This window comes from Syzygium oleosum, unplaced genomic scaffold (genome assembly GCF_021117445.2).
Source record: "Syzygium oleosum isolate NSW1041296 unplaced genomic scaffold, Sole_v2.1 Sole_v2.15, whole genome shotgun sequence".
NCBI classification, from domain to species: Eukaryota; Viridiplantae; Streptophyta; class Magnoliopsida; order Myrtales; family Myrtaceae; genus Syzygium; species Syzygium oleosum.
The window spans coordinates 2,744,278-2,763,714 of NW_026607499.1; the positions used below are offsets into that span (position 1 = coordinate 2,744,278).

A 19,437-nucleotide genomic window follows, 5' to 3' on the forward strand; every position below is an offset into this window, starting at 1 on the left:
AAAATCTTACGTGTTTGCCATTTCCCAAATACCACAAAGCTCTTTCCTATAAGGCCGCCCATAAATTTCCAATCTTATTCCATAAGATCGAGCCACCGGGTCGCATGCTGTAAAAATCTCATGCATCTAACTTTATTTAATCGATTGGAAAATTGTCAAAACTACACGCACCCAGTAACACCATTTCTCCGATGATAACGGGACTAAGAAATTTATAATTGGATTGGTGAGTAATGCCCGATTAGTATCCAATTGACCCGGCTAATCCCATGCGATTTTTTTAATGTTATTATGGCAAAGAATTTCACGCTAAGGTGCCTATCTCCCCTCGCACGCAAGCCCAAAGAAAACGGCTTTTTACCGGATCGTCTCCGGTGCAACTCCACTGAACCCAAGCACGCAATCCCGCGTTACGGGACAAGCGAGACCGGCCCAGCCGGTAGCTTCTGTTACTCCCATTTCGTTTTAGCTGATAAGATTCCCACGTATATTTTCTACTGAGTTTTATCTTCTTCTTTTTTAATTCCTTGACAAGCAATTAACTGTGATTTTGTTATCCGACCAAAAAAAAAACTGTGATTTTGTTCATAATGATGTTCCTTTATTCCACCTTTAATTTCATTGACTAGCTTGGCTGAAAGTATTGCTAACCGACGATTCACTATTAATGGGGTTCAGAATAAATCTATTTGAATAGATTAATTGGTTCATAAAATTCAACACAATTTGTAAATAAGTTCACAAACTATAAGTAAAATGTTTGATTTTATATATCATATAAACATGTATTTTTTTTATATATTTACACACAAGAATTCATTTTTTAACGGATTAAGCACGGGATTTTCTTTAATTCTTTTGATTGACATATTATGTTCGGATCCCGAAATCGCGACACCCGTTGACACGGCACGATATAGCTATGATACTATAATCGGGCCTTACCTAACTATTATACGGACTATTTCTAGCTTGACCTATAGCGTTTTTCAGTAAAAAAAAGTCTTTGTAATTTAGTTTTAAAAAAAAATTGTATACATAGGATAAGTACATATCAGTCTTTAAGATCGTGGTCATCAAAATCAATCAGACTCCATAACAGTCCATTTTGGTCAATAACCCCCAACGTTTTACAAAACGGTTCAAACGAGTGCCGAACTTGCCTTCAATACATTTTCGACGCCGAAAAAACGTACGGGCTCTTGAGCCCATGGCCACGTGTCATTTCAAAAAGTCAAGTGGGAGACGCATACCCTGGTGGCAAGCTCGGGACTTGATCGCGCATTTTTAAAAGCATTATTTGCATGCATAACTTTCGTATTTTTTTGGCAAAAATTATGCAAATAATCCATAAATTTTGGCTTAATTTGTAATTTAACCCTTAAATTTTTAATTTATTTGATATGATCACTAAACTTTAGCTTAATACGTAATGTAGCAGTTAAATTTTTTATTTGTTCAATGTGGTTCTTGGACTTTTAGTACATGTTCAATTTAGTCCTCCGACTATATAAAAATATTCAATGTTGTCCCCAACATTGAATATTTTCATATAGTTCAGGGACTATATTAAATATATATCAAAAGTTTAAGGACCGCATTAAACAAATCAAAGTTAATGGATAATATTACACATCGAGCTAAAGTTCAGGGACCACATATCATACTAAATTAAAGTTTAGGGATCACAATACATATCAAATTAAAATTCAGAGACCATTTGTATCTTTTTTTTCCTTCTATTTTTTTTTGGTCAAGAAGCGAGAGAGCGCAAATCAGTAGGCAAAATGCTATCACTTTTGTCCAAAATGCATAATAATAAAAGGACAGATTTCATCATAGACACCCTTTACCGGACCAGCCCGTTTCCCCCCCCTTTTTTTTTTGGGTAAAACGTGACCAGAAAAATCTGGCATATAAAACGTGGCTCGTCTGGTTGGGCCATTCTCTCTCTCTACACTTCTCGAGACGGTTTTCTTACCATCTATCTTCGTCGCTGCTGAGATTCTAACTCGCTTGGGCCAATCTCCGATCCTCTCGATCTCCCCATCCGATCGCTCGCTCGCTGCGCGCCTGTAAGAATCCCGTGCTCGTGATCTTCGCTCTCTACCTGCAGTCCATCGGTGGCTGTGGCTCCGTCGCCTTTCGTCGTCGTCGTCGTCGTCGTCGTTAGCTGATCCGTTGGCGACCTGATTTGACGATCGAGTTTTCGGTTGCTGTCGAGATGAGATTTGAGATGTGCTAGGCATCGGCGTGAGGTGTTCGCTTGTGGTTTGGGGTGGGTGGGTGCGTGCGTGCGTGCGTGCGTCCGGCGTGGGTTTTCGATTGGGTGGTTTTTGGGAGCTGGTCATCGACAAGTTTTGGGTTGAATTCTGCTTCGTTCGATGTTGACTCTGGGTCTAGTTTGATTCTGTTGGCCTCTTTCTTGAGCCTGGGATTGAACCTGAGCTGCTGTTTCGGTTCTATGCGTGTATGATGAAGTGTGGACTTTGGTTCTTCTGGACCTAGCTGGCATTTTTTAAAGCAGTTATTTTTCCTTTTGGACTTAGTAGTCGGCCAGCGCAGAAGCTCGGAGGAAAGATGGTTGGTGGGATTGGTGGTGTACGTGTTGTGTTGATTGCCGATTGATTGGTTCGGCAGCACCCTTTTGCTTTTGGGAAACAAGATTAGACACATAGAAGGAGAAAAAATTAAGATGGGAGTAGTTGTTGAACGAGGAGATTGGGGATCATTCTCTGTTATTCCTGCTGCAGATTTTAGCCTCTGAAGCTCCAAGCCGATATTTTTCTACTTGGGATTTAGAGATAGCTGAATTACCTTGTTTTGAAATAATAGAAATTCCTCTTAGTTTGTTATATGAAAAGTTCATGCTTTCCGCTTGTTTTTGTTTGGTTCTTGCTTCTTTGAAGAAATTCCTTTTAGTTGATATTGAACTCATGCTTTCTAGTTGATTTCACGGTCCCTGTTTCCTGCAAAGTATTACATGCTTTGGCATTACTTCCTGGCATGGAACTTTGGCACTTTTTTTTTAATGTAAAATGGATTGTATCGTTTAAGTAGAAGGGGTGGAATTCTACTGAATTCTTCTCTCCTTGGCCTCATACTAATGCAAGCTTCCACCTCTTGGCAAACCCTGTATTTTAAAAATTTTCAGTGTGTCAACATAAATCCACTTAAGATTTTGACAGTGAGCTCAGGTAAGTGAGTTTATACCGTATTAATATGGTGCATCAACTCTTGCTGAAGCAACTGCCAAATCTTACTCTTACTGGGTTGCTCCTTACGAGACGTTGGTGTCTCTTTCAATACAGTATAACTGCTTTTGCCATCACGGATGAATTGTCCTGTTGCATTTTCTGCTAAGGTTTTTGCAATGATGAGTTCCTAAATTCACCAACTGACGATCGCTGGTTTTTGTCAATAGACATCTTATGTTGCATTTAAGGGGCCATATAATTTTTTTCTCTTCTGTTCTATATTATAATATTTTCTTGGTGATTTTTGTTCACAAGGACGAGCCGAACAATGGCAGATAAAGACGAGGGAGAGGAAACTGTTACTCGCAGAAATGAATGGGAAGTTGTCTCACTTACAGCGTCAGCATATACGGCTGCTCCTGGTCCAGATGTTGAACTGAAAACTGATGACAAGGGTAATGCATATGATGTTGATGATGCAGAAATATCTCGTGCTTTGTTCATGTCCGGTCACTTTGTCTTTCCACCCAGCCAACATGAAAATCTTCCATTGGCGCCTGAGAAAGATCAACCTGAAGAAGAAAAACAACAAGATGATGTTGCTGAACTGGAAACAGAAGGGGGAATTTCTAGCGGAAAGGACCAGAAAGATACGAGTTTCAGGACTACACATGATGAGTTTCCTGGAGTAGAGTGTTTGGATGAGACAGGTGGCAGACAGTTTGTTCATGATAAGGAGTTTGAGGAAGGCATGAGTCTGCAAGGGCTAGATATGCCGTATGCTGATGCTACTTTAAGTTCTTTTCACGGTGAAGCTGCTCTTGGTGGCCTTAATCCAAGTACATATGTTGACAACACAAGCACTGAGTTAACCGAACATGAACATGTCTTAGAATCCGCCGAGGAGTTATCGAGGTCATCTAAATCCACCAAAGATCACGATTATTATGAGACTGACCTTCCTTGTGGAGCTTGGTGGAAGAAACGTGCGGTTTCATTTTATACACATGCGAAGGAGGCAAATACTTTTTGGTCTATTTTTGTTGCTGCAGCTGTGACGGGTCTTGTAATTCTTGGGCAGAGGTGGCAGCAAGAAAGATGGCAAGTTCTTCAACTTAAATGGCAGATGGCCATCAATGATGAGGTATGCCTTTTGCTCTCATGATTTGTTGGTAAAGGGAGACACAACCAGTTGGACTCTGGGCCATGCTTGCTGATAGTGCACACACTCCTTTTCAATTCTGAAGTGCAAGATTATAGCTTTCATTGACAGACATTTCATTTCTCCATGCAAACAGCTAATGATTTGTTTTATGTGTTAGTTGTCCTAGCGAACAAGAAGCACTAAATGCTATTTTTTTCGGAGGAGCTTTAGAGTGCAAGATAAGAGATTTTCATTGGAAAATAAGTTATTTGTGTCTGATGGGAAGCAATCATAAGATTTGTCCGATTACTTTTCTTGTTTGAACAGTGAGATATCAATATGCTACTGCATCATCTGCCTTGGACCTAAAAAACTGCTTCAACTGGGGGCATTGTTGAGTGACTCTGCCATAGTGTCATTTTATTGTAATTCCAGGTCATCCTATCTTAGGACGATAATGTGTTGGTTTCTTGGACATTGGTCCATTCTGTGTGAGTCGAGGCCTTTATGTAGAGGGCATAATAAGTGTTAAAATACTTTAGGATGGGATCATCATTATTAAATATTATCTGGCTTAAGTGGTAGGATTGAAGAAGTGCCTCTAGGTAACTGGCTGGGTCGGTGGTACAATGTGGGAACCATCTACTATTGGATTTGTTCTGTTTTAACTTTTACCCAGTATGAAGTTGTTGGTGTTCCTTTTAAGTGTAATTATCTGGAGTTAAGGATGAGAGAGTGACTCGTCTGGCATCCTTGTATGAAGTTGAGATAGGTGTAATCTTCCAAGTTACTGCTTTGGGTTTTGGCTTATGTTATTGAATGAAAACGATTCTAAAATTCGGTCGAATCACTATTGTATTTTTCTTTGCTGAATGATACTGTATCTTAGATCTGCTTGCACGCTGTTTTCTAAGCTTCTTCATACTGGTGCTGTAACTGATTATTTGTCGAAACTTCTTTCTGGCAGAAGATGGGCCGTCTGCTGGGTCCCATATATCGCATGAAAGATGTGATAGTGGGCGGCCACCGACGTGGCTCCTTTATTAGGGGCAGTTCCTCGAGTGAGAACTAAGATGATGGCGAAAAATATCGAGGGAGAGTGAGTGAGAGATTTTAGTATGTTGTTGTATTCTGCTGCGGCTGTTATACCAATGACCGAGTTACACATGTGCTATTTAATTTATATTGTGGTGACAGGTGACAATTTTATGGTAGTGTAAATCCATTGTACAGTGATATGCCTGGCAATAGTTGGTTCTGCCCAAACTGGACATCATGTGTTATAGGGAAAGTTTCTGTGACATGACCGCTTTAGTAGTTTGCCTGCTTGCTTGGTGAAAAAAGAAAGCATGCTGTGTCACACTCACTGTACGTGGATTTGTGTCGATGGGATTCTCTATGGCACAAGCACAACATTCTACCATACCACGTTTTGGCTTTTTGTCATGACTAACCATGAAAACATCGTAAAAGTGTGATATTTTGAAACGTCAATCAAGTGCAAAAGTGTCAAAAGTTGCACGACATGGCATCGTACCACGAAGAACCTCTAGTGTGGATCACCACTCGTTTCGAGGCTTTTATGTCATAAGAAATGTTATATTTGGTTGTTTCATCTCTGTGCAATCCTTCCATATGTTTTTCGTTGTGTCTTACCTTAAAAGGGCGTCACAGGTTCGGATCCACAAGGCTCTCACGTTATGGGGTCCCTAGGACTCTGTATGCCGCCTCTGCTTTTGCATAGAGGCAATTTGAGCGACTCAAACCCGTGATCTGTAAAATCCCAAAACCTTAGTGTATCACTAAGGCTCATGTATGCTCTGCGACTTGTCTACATTAAATTATTAGCTCAAACGAGTTCCACTTAATAAAACTGATCTCAGACGAACGTGGGCATTTCGGCCGGTGTTTTGTTGGTTGGTTCACAGTGCCATGGCGTGCAAGCAACCTCTTGCACGCGAGACAAAGCAGCAATGGTGGGTGTTGGTTCTGTTTCTGTATGTTGGCAACCTAAGCTGATTCGGTATCTTACTATTGGTTTGAATTTGGGACTTAAAGCGCTATTATTTCCGCAACAGGCCATCGAGTCACAATACTGTTGTATATCAGCTGCAAATGAGGAAGCTTTTGACTCTCTTCCCACGGATTCTGCAGGTGGCAAGATTTGCCAAGACATGGTGCCCCAAGGAGAAAAAAAACGGGGGGCTCGGAGTTCAGATACGGCGAACCCACCAATGGACACGCTACGCTCACTTGGAAGATTACCCTGAATTCAGAAGCCACGGTTTCGTAGTGGTAGTTGAACCATTCAGTGCATTGCCTTCTTTTTCATAGCCATCTTCTATCTCCTCATCAAGTCTTTCATTAAGTCATTGAGTCGGTGACTACACCCTCATAAGTCGACAACCTAAGATGGAAAAAGCAAGGGTGCTTCTTCTAGAAACCAAGAACAGCTTGAGAAAGCTTGAACCAGCTCAAATCTTCGAAAACGTTGTCGCTTTTGTACGCTGTAAGCTCTTGAGCAATATCCGATGCATCGAACAGCTAGTCCTGTCTCCGCGATCACTTTGCATATCGAGAATTGCCCTTGTTTAAAATGCGCACTGCTAGCGAATCAAATCGGATGTACATTTCGCTACATTTAGCACCATCTTTAAATTATTTTTCTAATGGGCAAGGAGTTGATGATGCGGATAAACCCCACCTCCTATTCCTAGTTGATTCAACATAAACGAGTAAGCTAAAGAAATCCAGGTTAGTCCCGGCAACTTTTGGATGACGTATTATATGGTACCATAACTCTATTCACATCATATACTCATGAGAAGATCACCTTGGTATCTGCAAATTGAGAAAAGAAAAAGACCCTGGCTTATTGAGTGACCCACTGCGATGTGAGGAATGATGGACAGCAAGAAATCTCACCAATCGGGAAATTCTTTCTTCTGCGGACACTTTTCGTGTGTGTCTTGAGAGGAATTGGGTCACGATCAAGAATGAGTGACAACCTAGAACGTTGCCATTTGTTTGGTGGAAGAAGAATTCCGTAGAGCGTTGGTACTCAGAATATAAATTTGCATCGCATAGCATAGGTGTTCGCACTTTCTTGGAGTGATGATCAACCCCCATTGGACGCTGTGTTCAGCGACTTGAGATGGTCCCTTCTCTTGGCCTCTTCGTCTTCCTATTGATATCATGGAAATTGGTACCGAATTAAGGAAAATTATCCTAAAAGTCCTAAACCTATTACATTTTTATCAATTCAGTTATAAACCTTTCAATTTTACTAATTGAGTCTGAAATATTTTCACGTGCTATCAATTGAGTTCATCCGGCCAATTTCAATTAGAAAGTTCTAATATAAAACATCCAGCATCCACGTTATGTTCAACGACTCTAGATGGTTCCTTCTCTTGGCCTCTTCGTGTTCCTGTTGATATCATGGAAATTGGCACCGAATTGAGATGATATGGTGTGATTTAAATGTTGCGAGAGAGAGAGAGAGAGAGAGAGAGAGAGAGAGAGGGGTCAGCGGCAAATGGGTGCATTGAAAGCGACTCGTGTGAGTTTGAGCACAAACATGACCCTCATAAAATCTCATATCCCACACAAGTCAACGCCTATTTTCCCTTTGTCATAAATACCAAATTTTTTAAAAATCCAAACACAGCCATGAAAATAAATAATAAAAAAGAACGGAAGAGAGAGATCATACATTCGTAGTAATGGCCGCATATGATTTTCTTTTTATGAGTCGGGTTAACGAGTACTTTAAAATACCCACAAGTATGCTAAACAATATGAGAAAAATAATAGGAAATTTTGGCTCTCCATTTTTGTAACTAAAATTAATTCTCGAGAACTTGCGCAAACTTATTTTTTCTTTAAGAAGTTCTTGTGACGTTGATCGCATATAAAAAAAAAAACAGCGAGACCCACGTTAGTTTCTTAAAAGAACGCAAATTCTTGTGTGATTCTACGCTAATTGACTTTATATCCACCATATATATTGTCGGTACGACGAATGTATCTGATTTCTTTCTTTCTTTCTTTTCATTTTCTTGTTCAGACAATGTAATGCGGAGCTGCCAACCAAAGGGAACTAATTGCAATGTCCGTTGGTTGTAGAGGGCGGTGGCATGGTTGTAGCAAACAATTATTCACGCTCTTGCATGTAAGATAATTAGATAGATTTAGCTGCCCTAACACACCATTATGCTTCTCCTCACAAGTCACAAGCTAGCTGCACCACCCAAGCCTCTCTGCTGATCAAATCTCCCTCTATTCTATTGCCTCAAGTACAACATCTACACAGTGTTTTCCGAGTTATTATTCCGTACCACGCACGGAATATCGTCACCTGGTACCGACACTTTCGGGGTGAAGTTCGGATTGTATCAAAACTCGAAAATTGGATGCACAGAAAGGGAAAGGTCTCAATAACACTTTATGTGAGCTTGATGATGTTAACGATAGTGATGATCTTCTTCGGTAGATTTGATGATTAGAGCTCGCTTAGCATGTCCAAATTTTCTTTCCAAAAGTTCACATCACACAGAAAGCGAAGAAAGAACAAAATGAAAAGAAGGGCCAGGCATGGATTAGATGATCGGAATAAAAAAAAGTTTGACAGTGTCAATGAAGCGAAACTGTTACTTTCAGGTGGCACCCCCTGCAAGTTTGACCTCAAGATCTCCAATGTTTTGCCCTCTGCGCCTGGCGTTCGTGGTAACAGATGAAAGACATTAAATTTCATGCAAAGGTCAAACAAAACCGTGTGATGACGACGATGAAAGAACACAATCCTCAGGCTCAGAGCTCTGTTTCTTCTTTTCACCTGTTTTTTTTTTTTCCTTCCTTGTTTTATTATATAGATTGCAAGGTGGGAGAAAGAACAGGCCCAGTGGTGGATAAAGATGAAAAGAGAGGACAAAAATAATTCGAAAAGAATATCACTTCACCACAAAGTAAACCCTATAAATTGTTGGTAGTTCGCTCACCGACCCCTAACCAAAGCCCACATGAACAACCCATTTTCATTTAAGACAAATTGCATGGCTCTACACATAAGAATCTTCAAAATGTCATCCCCCGAAATAATCTCTGGTTTCTTTTCTTTTGAATAGAAAAGAGAGAGAGAGAGGGAGAGATCTTGAAGATTGAAAGCATAAACACTTCCAGCCTAAACCGTGTGACCCCCATTCTTTTTTGCCTCCTCTTTATCTCATCACACGGAGTCTCCTTGGTGTTTCTTTTCGTTTGATCTGTCCCCGCTTCCTCAACTAATCTCATTAAAGTTCCTCTTCATTCAATGCTCCACAATTTATGACCCTCTCGCTTTTTCTGCAGAATTAGGTGTCACTTGCATGTGTGTGTGTGTGATCTCTCAGACTCTTAGAGAGAGAGAGAGAGAGAGAGAGAGAGAGAGAGAGAGATGCATGACATGGGGTTCTCGCAAGAGCGGCTTATATTATACTACGGATGATTGAGTTAGAGTTGGAGAAGAGAAGAGGCCCAGCTAGGGTTTTTAAGAGCTTCTCAACGACCTCCCAGTGCATTTAAGACACGCCATTACGATTATGGTGTGAGTCTCCTCATTATATAAGTCAGACCAGAGTGATTCACAGCATGTGAGAGAGAGAGAGAGAGAGAGAGAGAGAGGCATGATACATTTCAAGCAACAGTCTGTCCACCATTATTGCTCTTCTTTATCTCTTCACCTATAAATTGTCTTGCTCTCTCTTTCTCTTTACTAACTGTACGTATCACACTCTCTCACTCACTCACTCACTCACATACCCTCTCTCATTATATCCATCTCTGCATCTTCTTCTCCATCTCCCATTTTCTTTTGTTTTGCTTTTCTTGCTTTTCAGACACACACAGTCAATTGCACCATACATGTAACTAGGGTCTGAAAGTTTTCCCTAGAAAACTTGGGATTCGTTCTCCCGGAAAGTAGCTAGCATTTTTTCCGGGGAAGAAAAGTAAAAAGAGAGTTTTTGCTACAGAAGAAGGAAACCAGAGAGGGGGGCAGAGGGAAAAAGGACAGGAAATGGACGTAGCGACAGCTCTACTGGTATTAACGGCAATAACGGCCTACCTGATCTGGTTCACGTTCATCTCACGGTCCCTGAAGGGCCCACGTGTCTGGCCCCTATTGGGCAGCCTGCCGGGCCTGATCGAGAACTGCGACCGCATGCACGACTGGATCGTCGACAACCTCCGGGCGTGCGGCGGCACGTACCAGACGTGCATCTGCGCGGTGCCGTTCCTGGCCCGGAGGCAGGGCCTCGTCACCGTAACCTGCGACCCGAAGAACCTCGAGCACATCCTCAAGGCCCGCTTCGACAACTACCCGAAGGGCCCGACGTGGCAGGCCGTGTTCCACGACCTCCTCGGCGAGGGAATCTTCAACTCCGACGGCGACACGTGGCTGTTCCAGAGGAAGACCGCCGCGCTGGAGTTCACCACCCGGACGCTGCGCCAGGCCATGGCCCGGTGGCTCAACCGGGTCATCAAGCTGCGGTTCTGCCCCATCCTGAAGTCGGCCGAGCTGGGCGCCGAGCCGGTCGATCTGCAGGACTTGCTGCTCCGGCTCACGTTCGACAACATATGTGGCCTGGCTTTCGGGAAGGACCCGGGGACCTGCGCGCCGGGGCTCCCCGAGAACGGCTTCGCCTCAGCCTTCGACCGGGCCACGGAAGCCTCGCTCCAGCGGTTCATATTGCCCGAGGTGATGTGGAGGTTCAAGAAGTGGCTCCGGCTAGGGATGGAGGTCGGCTTGAGCCGCAGCCTCATGAACATTGATGAGTACTTGTCCAAAGTGATCGCCGCCCGAAAGCTCGAGCTGCTGAGCCAGCAGCAGAAGAAGGATGAGCACCCCCATGACGACCTGCTCTCCAGGTTCATGAAGAAAAAGGAGTCCTACTCGGATACGTTCCTCCAGCACGTGGCGCTGAACTTCATCCTGGCCGGGCGCGACACGTCATCGGTGGCGCTGAGCTGGTTCTTCTGGCTGGTCATCCAAAATCCATCCGTGGAGGACAAAATTGTTCGCGAAATATGCAAGGTCCTGACCGAGTCGCGCGGCGATGACGTGGCAAGGTGGGTCGACGAGCCGCTGGGGTTCGAGGAGGTGGACAAGCTGGTGTACCTGAAGGCGGCCCTATCGGAGACACTACGGCTCTACCCCTCGGTTCCCGAGGACTCGAAGCACGTGGTGGCGGACGACGTGTTGCCCGACGGGACTTTCGTGCCAGCTGGATCATCGGTCACGTATTCAATATACTCAGCAGGGAGGATGAGGACGACGTGGGGGGAGGATTGCTTGGAGTTCCGGCCTGAGAGGTGGCTGTCGCCGGACGGCCAGAAGTTCGTCATGCAGGATGCATTTAAGTTTGTGGCATTCAATGCAGGGCCCAGGATTTGCCTAGGGAAGGACTTGGCTTATCTGCAGATGAAGTCGATTGCGGCAGCAGTCTTGCTGAGGCACAAGCTGAGGGTGGCTTCTGGGCATAGAGTGGTGCAGAAGATGTCATTGACACTGTTCATGAAGTACGGGCTCAAAGTGGACGTGCTCAGGAGGGACTTGGTGCCAATTTTGGAGAGCATCAGGAGAGAGAGGAACGAGGAAGTGGGCATCAAATTGAATGGTGAGTGTAATGGTGGTGGCGACATGGTAGCTGGGTTTGCTTAAGAAGGGGGGGTGTTAATTGAGTTACTTTGAATCTTTAGTTGTGGGAATGGGCAGATTTCATTAATTGGCTGGTACAGAGAGAGCTTTCGCAATTTGATCCCAAGGGAAGAAAAAACCTCCTCTCATTTGGTTTCTTGATCTCGATCTGATTGATTTCGCCACCAGGAAAATAATGGTGTTTTTTGTGTTTAAAAAGATACGATTTGGTTTGGTTTTGGTCTAGGAAGGGGTTGATCCTTGATGAACACAGAGAGAGAGAGAGAGAGAGAGAGAGAGAGAGAGAGAGAGAGAGAGAGAGAGAGAGAGAGAGAGAGAGAGAGAGAGTGGCATTCATTCCTCAGCAGTCCCTTGATTGCTTGGCTGCACCCTAGAGAATGCCTTGAATTCATTCTTTTTTTCCTCCTCGTGTGCTTACAATGTTTGAGTTTTCGTTCAATTTATTGTTTATTGGCTTCTGATTCGGTCTTTTCGTTGGAAGTAATGCTGTTCGCTGAAAGAGCCTTCGTGTTCTCAGTAAAAAATAAAAACTCTTCTTTGCCTTCAAGAGTTTCTCAGTTTTGTATTTTGTGCGCGGAATTTATGATGTACTTGTCCAAATTGAAGATACAGAACTTGGAACAACTCAAATCCTATTATCTATTCAAACTCAAACTACAACTTGAAGCCACTTTTCTGTTTTCTCCTAACCTTCATGGGATGATCCAACTCAGGTATTTGGCTCGTAGGGAAGTCATGACACGTTGACCATTTGAACTAATTCTCAAGCAGGTACCAGCCCTAAGAATACCTATCAACCCATACAAGTGTCTACATATGTATATACATCGATAAATATACACGTGTATTGAACATAAAATAAACTGGACATGAGTAATACAGAGTTAGATGCATCTGTGGAGGCAAATTTATCAGACTTCCCTGGAAAATGATTTTTGAGTCCCTGATAAATGAGGTGCACTGTACGGGTCAACCGAAGTGTTTGGGGTGGTTTAAATTCACCCTGACACTGTATAAACCTTAAGTTTCCCGTATACAATTAAAGAACCTGCGGAAAGAATTTGCTCGGAGCTGACAAAGTCGTCAGGATCCTGTCGCATCTGAGGGTCTCAAATTGGTGAGATGAACTGTGAATCGGTATCCATATGTAACCGCGCTTTATAAGGTCTTGCCCCTGCCTGAGTTTTGAGTAGCTCGTTTCACTATTTTCCTTATACTCGTGTAGCTCGCTAACTCGATGCCTTTAAGTTATTTGAGCAGCATTTTTTTTTTCCCCTGATGGTCATTTCTCAGTCAAGAATTTTCTCTCCAGTTGAAAATAAGTTCCATACTAATGTGCCAATGAGGTATAGTGCAACAGCCACCTTAAACACATCATCCCAAGAACCTGCAAAACAGCGAAGTTGATCAAGAGCCTGAACTGAAAGGAAACAATGGTACCATCATCAAACAGAACTAATTATGCATGAGGTCATGCTATACCTCGTTGAAGTATGTATCCTGTTGCGGCTGTACCAAAAACCCCAGCAAGCACTCCTGCGGTATTTGAGAGTCCTAGCAGTACTCCCTGCAATAGACACATATAAACTTTGACAAGTTTTGGAAGAAAAGTATGCTGGGAGAATAGGTGCATAGAAGCTAAAAATTAAAAGGTTTGTAACAAAGAGGCGAAAGGAGATTCTATAACCTAAGGGGAAACTTAAGTCGATTGTTTGCATTGATTTTGCAATTAAAGTGGATTTTTTTTTTTCAAAATTGAAACATAAGGAGCAATAACTCACAGCATAGCGCGGCCCAATGTCTTGGTGATTGGAATAGAGACCAGACTGCGAGAATGCATCAGATCCCTGTCATACGGAGCATATAAACCAATGTTAATGCCAGATGTTGGGTTGTTCTGAACTTACAAATTTCATGGAAAGCCTACTCTGAAATGGCTGTTCTTTGTACAAAACTGTGGTTACACAGATTAAGAGATACAGTGTCCACTCTGGTCATTGAGCTCCATATTCCAATAGCAACTCCGGCATACAAGATGAAACACTACGCTCAGTTTTGGTATTTGCAATACTAAAAGACTCCCTTTGGCACTATAAAGTGTGATGGCAAGAGTACACATCAAGTGAACATATCATGTGGTTGGCCATATCAATCCTTTTAGGCCACTACTTCACATACATCAGTTAACTGGAAGATAATCTCATGGTTTCTTCACTCTCTAACTTTTCTCACTAACAGCTCAGTAAAGGGCTCGTGAGGATGCTTCCTCGGCTGTCTTTTCCTAGATAGTTTTCAGCAGCTTCCTCATTACAGCTAATATCTCAAATAGGAAGTACTTTTAAATCATGTAGTTGAGTGTATGCACTGTAGGTCTTTTTCCAGGATAAATATAGGCGCTTCTTCAGCAGTTCAATGATGATGCCAATATCTCTTCATTGGACTCTCATTTTTCATACGGTGTGTACAATCCAAAATTATGTAAACTCATACCTGACTGCATGCCATACACAACACTGCTAGAGCAGGTGTCTTCACGTGGCTCAGCTGTGTTAGAAAGAAGGCTGGGCCCAGAAACCCAATCGATTGCATGATCTGCGATATTAGAGGTTCAGTAAAAGGATTAGTTACTCTTCTGTAGAAAGCGTGTGTAAGTGACCGATGACATGCTGATTTCTTGACCTTGCTAGGAATTTGGCACTCTAATAGAAGGGGTGATACTTGATGCAATACGGTTCTATAAATAATCAATCCTATAGATCATATAAACTTAAACGCAAACCTCCTTCTTTCACCAAAAAGTAGATTGCAGCAATATTGTCCATATGTTTCACCGAACACGATATACATTTTGAAGACAACGCAGATATTAGTACTTGCCTTCCGGACATTGGTGATTGAGAAACCTTTGCTGACAAGTGTATCTGCAATCCATCCTCCTAAGTTTGCAAATATGGCCATTGTCAACCATGGCAAGACACAGAAGAGGCCAGATTCGGTGAGGTTGAACTTCAAAACCTGGAAAAGCATAACAGGTCATCATACTATCGTAAATGTGATAAAAGTACCACCGACTTTCATGATCTAAACAGAATATAGCGATTCAAATACCGTGAATCATTAAAATATGCAGTTAGTATAGGAAAATCTCAGAATTTGCTTGTAAAAATTTTAAATTATATAGTAGGAAGATGTAATAGAGGCAACAGGGAGGCTGGGTAATATGTAACTGTTCAAAGCCACGCCCTATATAAGCTTTGGTGTCGCAAGAGCAAGAGTATGCAGATCAGCCACAAAAGTCTACAATTAGATAATGATCAAAGCTAATAAAGAGTGTATGTTACAATTACAGGAGCTCAACTCGAATACCTGGTTGTAGTACGTGGGCATCCACGTTAGAAGAATGAAAGTTCCCCAATTATGGCAGAAGTGCGAGATTATTAGAGCCCAAACAGGCGCTTTTGATAAAATTAGTTTCCACGGAATGACAGATACAGGTTCCTTTGACATGCTGCCACTTAAGATTAGCCGTTTTTCATTTGCAGTGAGCCCTGGGTCCTCCTTGGGTGAATTATATGCCTGTAAACAAACCAACCAATGGGTGGAAAAGACAATGTTTAGTTTTCCATGCAGGACATCCAAGTAATAGATGCATTGAATCTATTCTCTAATCCCAACTGTAATCCCCATGCCAGAATCTTGCTTATAAGTCACCACTTTAATTAAACTTTTTTTTTTTCCTTTCACCTATTTTGGGTGAACGCTTACTAAAGTGGCAGGCAGATAGCTGGAACTAACGTTTTTTTATCAAAGCAAATATGATCTCATCAAACAAGCAACTGTATAAACTTCAATTCAACGGCACAAATTTTTTGACAGAAATCGAATAACGAAGTTATATTTTCTGCTTCCAAGAACCAATACTTGAAAATTTCTTCATTGAATGAACATTTATGTCCGTGCTACAATTAATGGATGGAAACTGACTCATACTTTTCTCAGCCACAGTGCAAACCATATGCTTCCGAGAGAGCCAAACGAGTAGAAAACAGATGGCCAGCCGAACTTGTGGATCAGGATGGGCGATAAGGCCAACCCTGCCACAGAACCAAGATACATGCCACTATAGACTAGAGCCAGTGATCTGCTTCTCTCTGAAACTGGAATCCACTTTGAAAGTATGTTGTTCATAGCAGGCATAGCTACACCCTGTATAGAAGAGCAACATAAGTGCAATGTCTGATGCTTTGATACCATCTGAGAGAAAAGGTTGATGGAACAATGTGGAAATTACAAACTAGGGGTTCGCCATGGTAATACAAATTATAGTTACTTATGTGAGACCACAGTAGGGAATATTATCGTCAAACAATCAAATGAAACAAAGAAAGAGAAAGGGCCAACCTCACCGATCCCCATAAAAGCACGCATAATTAGCAAAAAGGGAAGTCCGAGTTTTGCTGCAATAGGTGTCAAAACCGTTGCTACTGACCACCAAATAACTCCAAAACCCAACACCGACTTCCCTCCAATTTTATCAGCCCATATGCCTCCAACAATCTATGCACAGGAAACATAAGAAAAAGGCAGTTAGATGAGGACCATGCCATAAAACATCATCCATGCATTCATCAGGAAAAAGCACGACGATTAATCGTACGTATACGCATGTCTTGAAAAATTTTACATGACTTTATCTAGGAATTCATACCAGGCGTAAACAAATAATTGAACATTTACTTAGATTACTTGATGTTGATCCAGAAAAATTTCTACTTCAAGTCAAACCAGACTTTCAAAACAAAAAAGTCAAACCTGAGTAAGTAGATAGCCCCAGAAGAAAGAGGATTGAATTAACCCCACCGTTGCACTATTCCAACCAAACTCTTGTGACATTGGAAGTATGGCAATGCTCATGTTGACCTAAATGCACAGTGAAACAGGTTAGAATATGCTATAGCATATTAATAGGGACTGACTGAGCATGAGAGCTCTCTGAATCCTCAGTTCCCCTATGATAGAAATCTGGCTTGCCATAAGAAACCAACATACCAGAAATCTGATGGAAGGAACCTTTCCATGCATTCTAACAGATATAATATCCCAGGACTATACATAGTGAGGGAACTCTTATTCTACTAAAACTTCAGTTAAGGTTTTTCGTATATATTTGGAAAGTGGAACAGGAAAATTACATACCCTGTCCATGTTGCATAGTAGAAACGCCATGAAACAGAGCAGAACAATCACCCAGCGCTTTGGAAACTGCTCCCACCATGGCGATGTTTCTTGTGCACTTCCCTCAACCAAAAGAGCATCGCTCGCCCCTTCCGGGACAGTCAGCGCTTCCAACCTTGCTTCTGAAATTTCACACTCGTCTGACTTATAATGAGCACGAGTTCTATTGACCTTAACAAGCTCAGATTGCCTGACCGGTCCATTTTTTGTACCGAGAACCTGTGGTGCATGGAGTCTAGACCGGCTGACATGACAAGAACTCGGGGAAGTACAGCAGTAACATCTTCCTCTACTTCTATACTGAGCAAGAGTGCTGCAATTACTTTCGTCAGGCAAAGTACCTGCACTTCTGGAGATTCCTCCATCAAAGGGAACAGCAACACAGAGAGCACAACTTGAGTAATTGGATGTATATAAGTAGGTCCCGCGTGTGCACAAATTTGCATGGAAAATGCTCCCAGGAAACAGAGCCACCGATGTCACCGCACGACATCCTCCGTGAGGTGAAGTTCGTCTCTCTGCTTGCCATAACTTGCCTGCCAATGCCGACAGTAGTTAGCCTCAGAATGTAAAAGCTCAAAAACTTTCCCCGATATGCACAGCACTGAAACAAGAAAACCTTTTTCCATCGTCCTAAAGATGACAAGAGGATAAGCACATCAAAGTGACATTAACTGAATATCTTAGGAGCCCTGCAAACGATAAAATAGTCGCCATCGCGTCATATAAGAAGCCCCGGAATTAGAAGAAGCTAACCCTTTTCGTTAGCAACATTTCGAAATCCATCCCGAACTAATTAAATCGGTTTCGCTGGCCACCCCGGCATAAAAAAAAAAAACCCATTAAAGGAAACCTCTATTCAGACTCTTACAAAATGCTAACTTGGAATCTGCGCACCATGCAAAAATATTCAAGGCCGACTGGTCGTAAACGCGCAAATTCCATGGTCGTGCTTATTCCAAAGAATCTATCAAACTCCGCATTACTAAATTCCGTACTGGAAGTTCTTATCCACAGGACAGTCCACCAGCACCGAACGCGAAAGCGTCGGACTCCAATCGCATTCGACATTTCCAGCAGGCCAATTCACTTCAACACGACAGCCGCAACGCAACTAAAAAGAAAAGCGCGAGGGACCGCACGCGGAGCGAGTCCGAAGCTGCAACGACGTCTCCCCTCGAAACAACCTGCTCAGCTCCAAACCCGGAGCTCCCACTCACAAGGCTAGTAGCGAAGAAGAACCGCTCAAGCAAAACGCAGCCGCGCAAACCTGCCGAAGCAGAGTACCTGAGCCGACGGAAGCGCCGAAGTTGCGGTTGGAAATCAGAGCTCCGATGGCCATCGCTCCGGCGGAAGCTACCGAACTGGATCACTCCATCTCGACGAATGCGACGATGGAGGGAAGGAGAAGCGACTGCCCCTGCTGTGAGGTCGACGAGACTCGGGAGGATAAACAGAAGTGGAGACGAATTTTCCTCCTATTTTTTCCTTTTTCCCTTTTTTTTTAATTAACGGGGACGGAAATTTTAAAAAAATAATTAAAAATTCGTTATTTATTTAAATTTTTTTTTTTTTTTTTCGGTTTCGCTGCGAAGAGTCGTTTTCGGAAAAAGCGGGAGACGCCCGAGTGGCCTTCGTGGATCCACCGAGGAGAGGGGTCGAGGGCTCGACACGTGGCTGTTCATCCTCCTCGGAGTGCTCTCCCGTTCCCTGTTGTAGACGGCAGCCGTTACGGGACGACAAAAATAGGTGAATCGGGTCGGATTTTGATCGGAACGGAAATGATCCGCTTCGAATTGATCCATTTTTATTTAATGTAAACTCGGTAACTCATACCTAATATGATCCATATTTAATACATACCCGATCCGATATATATTTCTAAAGTAAATTTTATATTTAGCCAAATCGAGAAAGACGCATACCAAATTGAGGTGAGGGCACAGAGCAAGCGAGCGCGAGATTGAATGAGTGCGAAAAGGGAGTGAAGAGAGTCATAGAAATAAATTGAGTCTAAATAAGTATATTATTTTGAGCTTCATTGTTTAAACTCATTTATTGAATATAATTAAATCACACAACAATCTAGTTCATCAAATATGTACTAAGAAAGAGGTTTATGACCCGTTTTGACAGGCCTAACAGTAGGAAAGGGATGTCATAAG

The 19,437-nt window shown here is 42.5% G+C and overlaps 3 protein-coding genes across 3 annotated transcripts; 2 read left to right on the forward strand and 1 right to left on the reverse strand.

The window, feature by feature from the left end:
* The first annotated feature begins 1,928 nt into the window (after positions 1 to 1,928).
* On the forward strand, positions 1,929 to 5,658 carry LOC115678144 (ATG8-interacting protein 1). Its single transcript, XM_030601459.2, has 3 exons — positions 1,929 to 2,075; positions 3,513 to 4,341; positions 5,309 to 5,658. The coding sequence occupies exons 2-3, from the start codon at positions 3,526 to 3,528 to the stop codon at positions 5,411 to 5,413; spliced, it is 921 nt and encodes a 306-aa protein (XP_030457319.1). The 5' UTR covers positions 1,929 to 2,075; positions 3,513 to 3,525; the 3' UTR covers positions 5,414 to 5,658.
* A 3,818-nt stretch (positions 5,659 to 9,476) lies between these two features.
* On the forward strand, positions 9,477 to 12,182 carry LOC115678085 (cytochrome P450 86A8-like). The gene has a single exon (XM_030601390.2). The coding sequence runs from the start codon at positions 10,397 to 10,399 to the stop codon at positions 12,038 to 12,040; it is 1,644 nt and encodes a 547-aa protein (XP_030457250.1). The 5' UTR covers positions 9,477 to 10,396; the 3' UTR covers positions 12,041 to 12,182.
* A 678-nt stretch (positions 12,183 to 12,860) lies between these two features.
* LOC115678084 (ascorbate transporter, chloroplastic) lies at positions 12,861 to 18,743 on the reverse strand. The gene is made up of 11 exons (XM_030601389.2): positions 18,560 to 18,743; positions 17,234 to 17,808; positions 16,850 to 16,957; positions 16,439 to 16,594; positions 16,028 to 16,243; positions 15,404 to 15,613; positions 14,915 to 15,052; positions 14,528 to 14,629; positions 13,819 to 13,884; positions 13,520 to 13,604; positions 12,861 to 13,424 (listed from the first exon to the last, which is right to left on the reverse strand). The coding sequence occupies exons 1-11, from the start codon at positions 18,612 to 18,614 to the stop codon at positions 13,327 to 13,329; spliced, it is 1,809 nt and encodes a 602-aa protein (XP_030457249.1). The 5' UTR covers positions 18,615 to 18,743; the 3' UTR covers positions 12,861 to 13,326.
* Between the last annotated feature and the right edge of the window lie 694 nt (positions 18,744 to 19,437).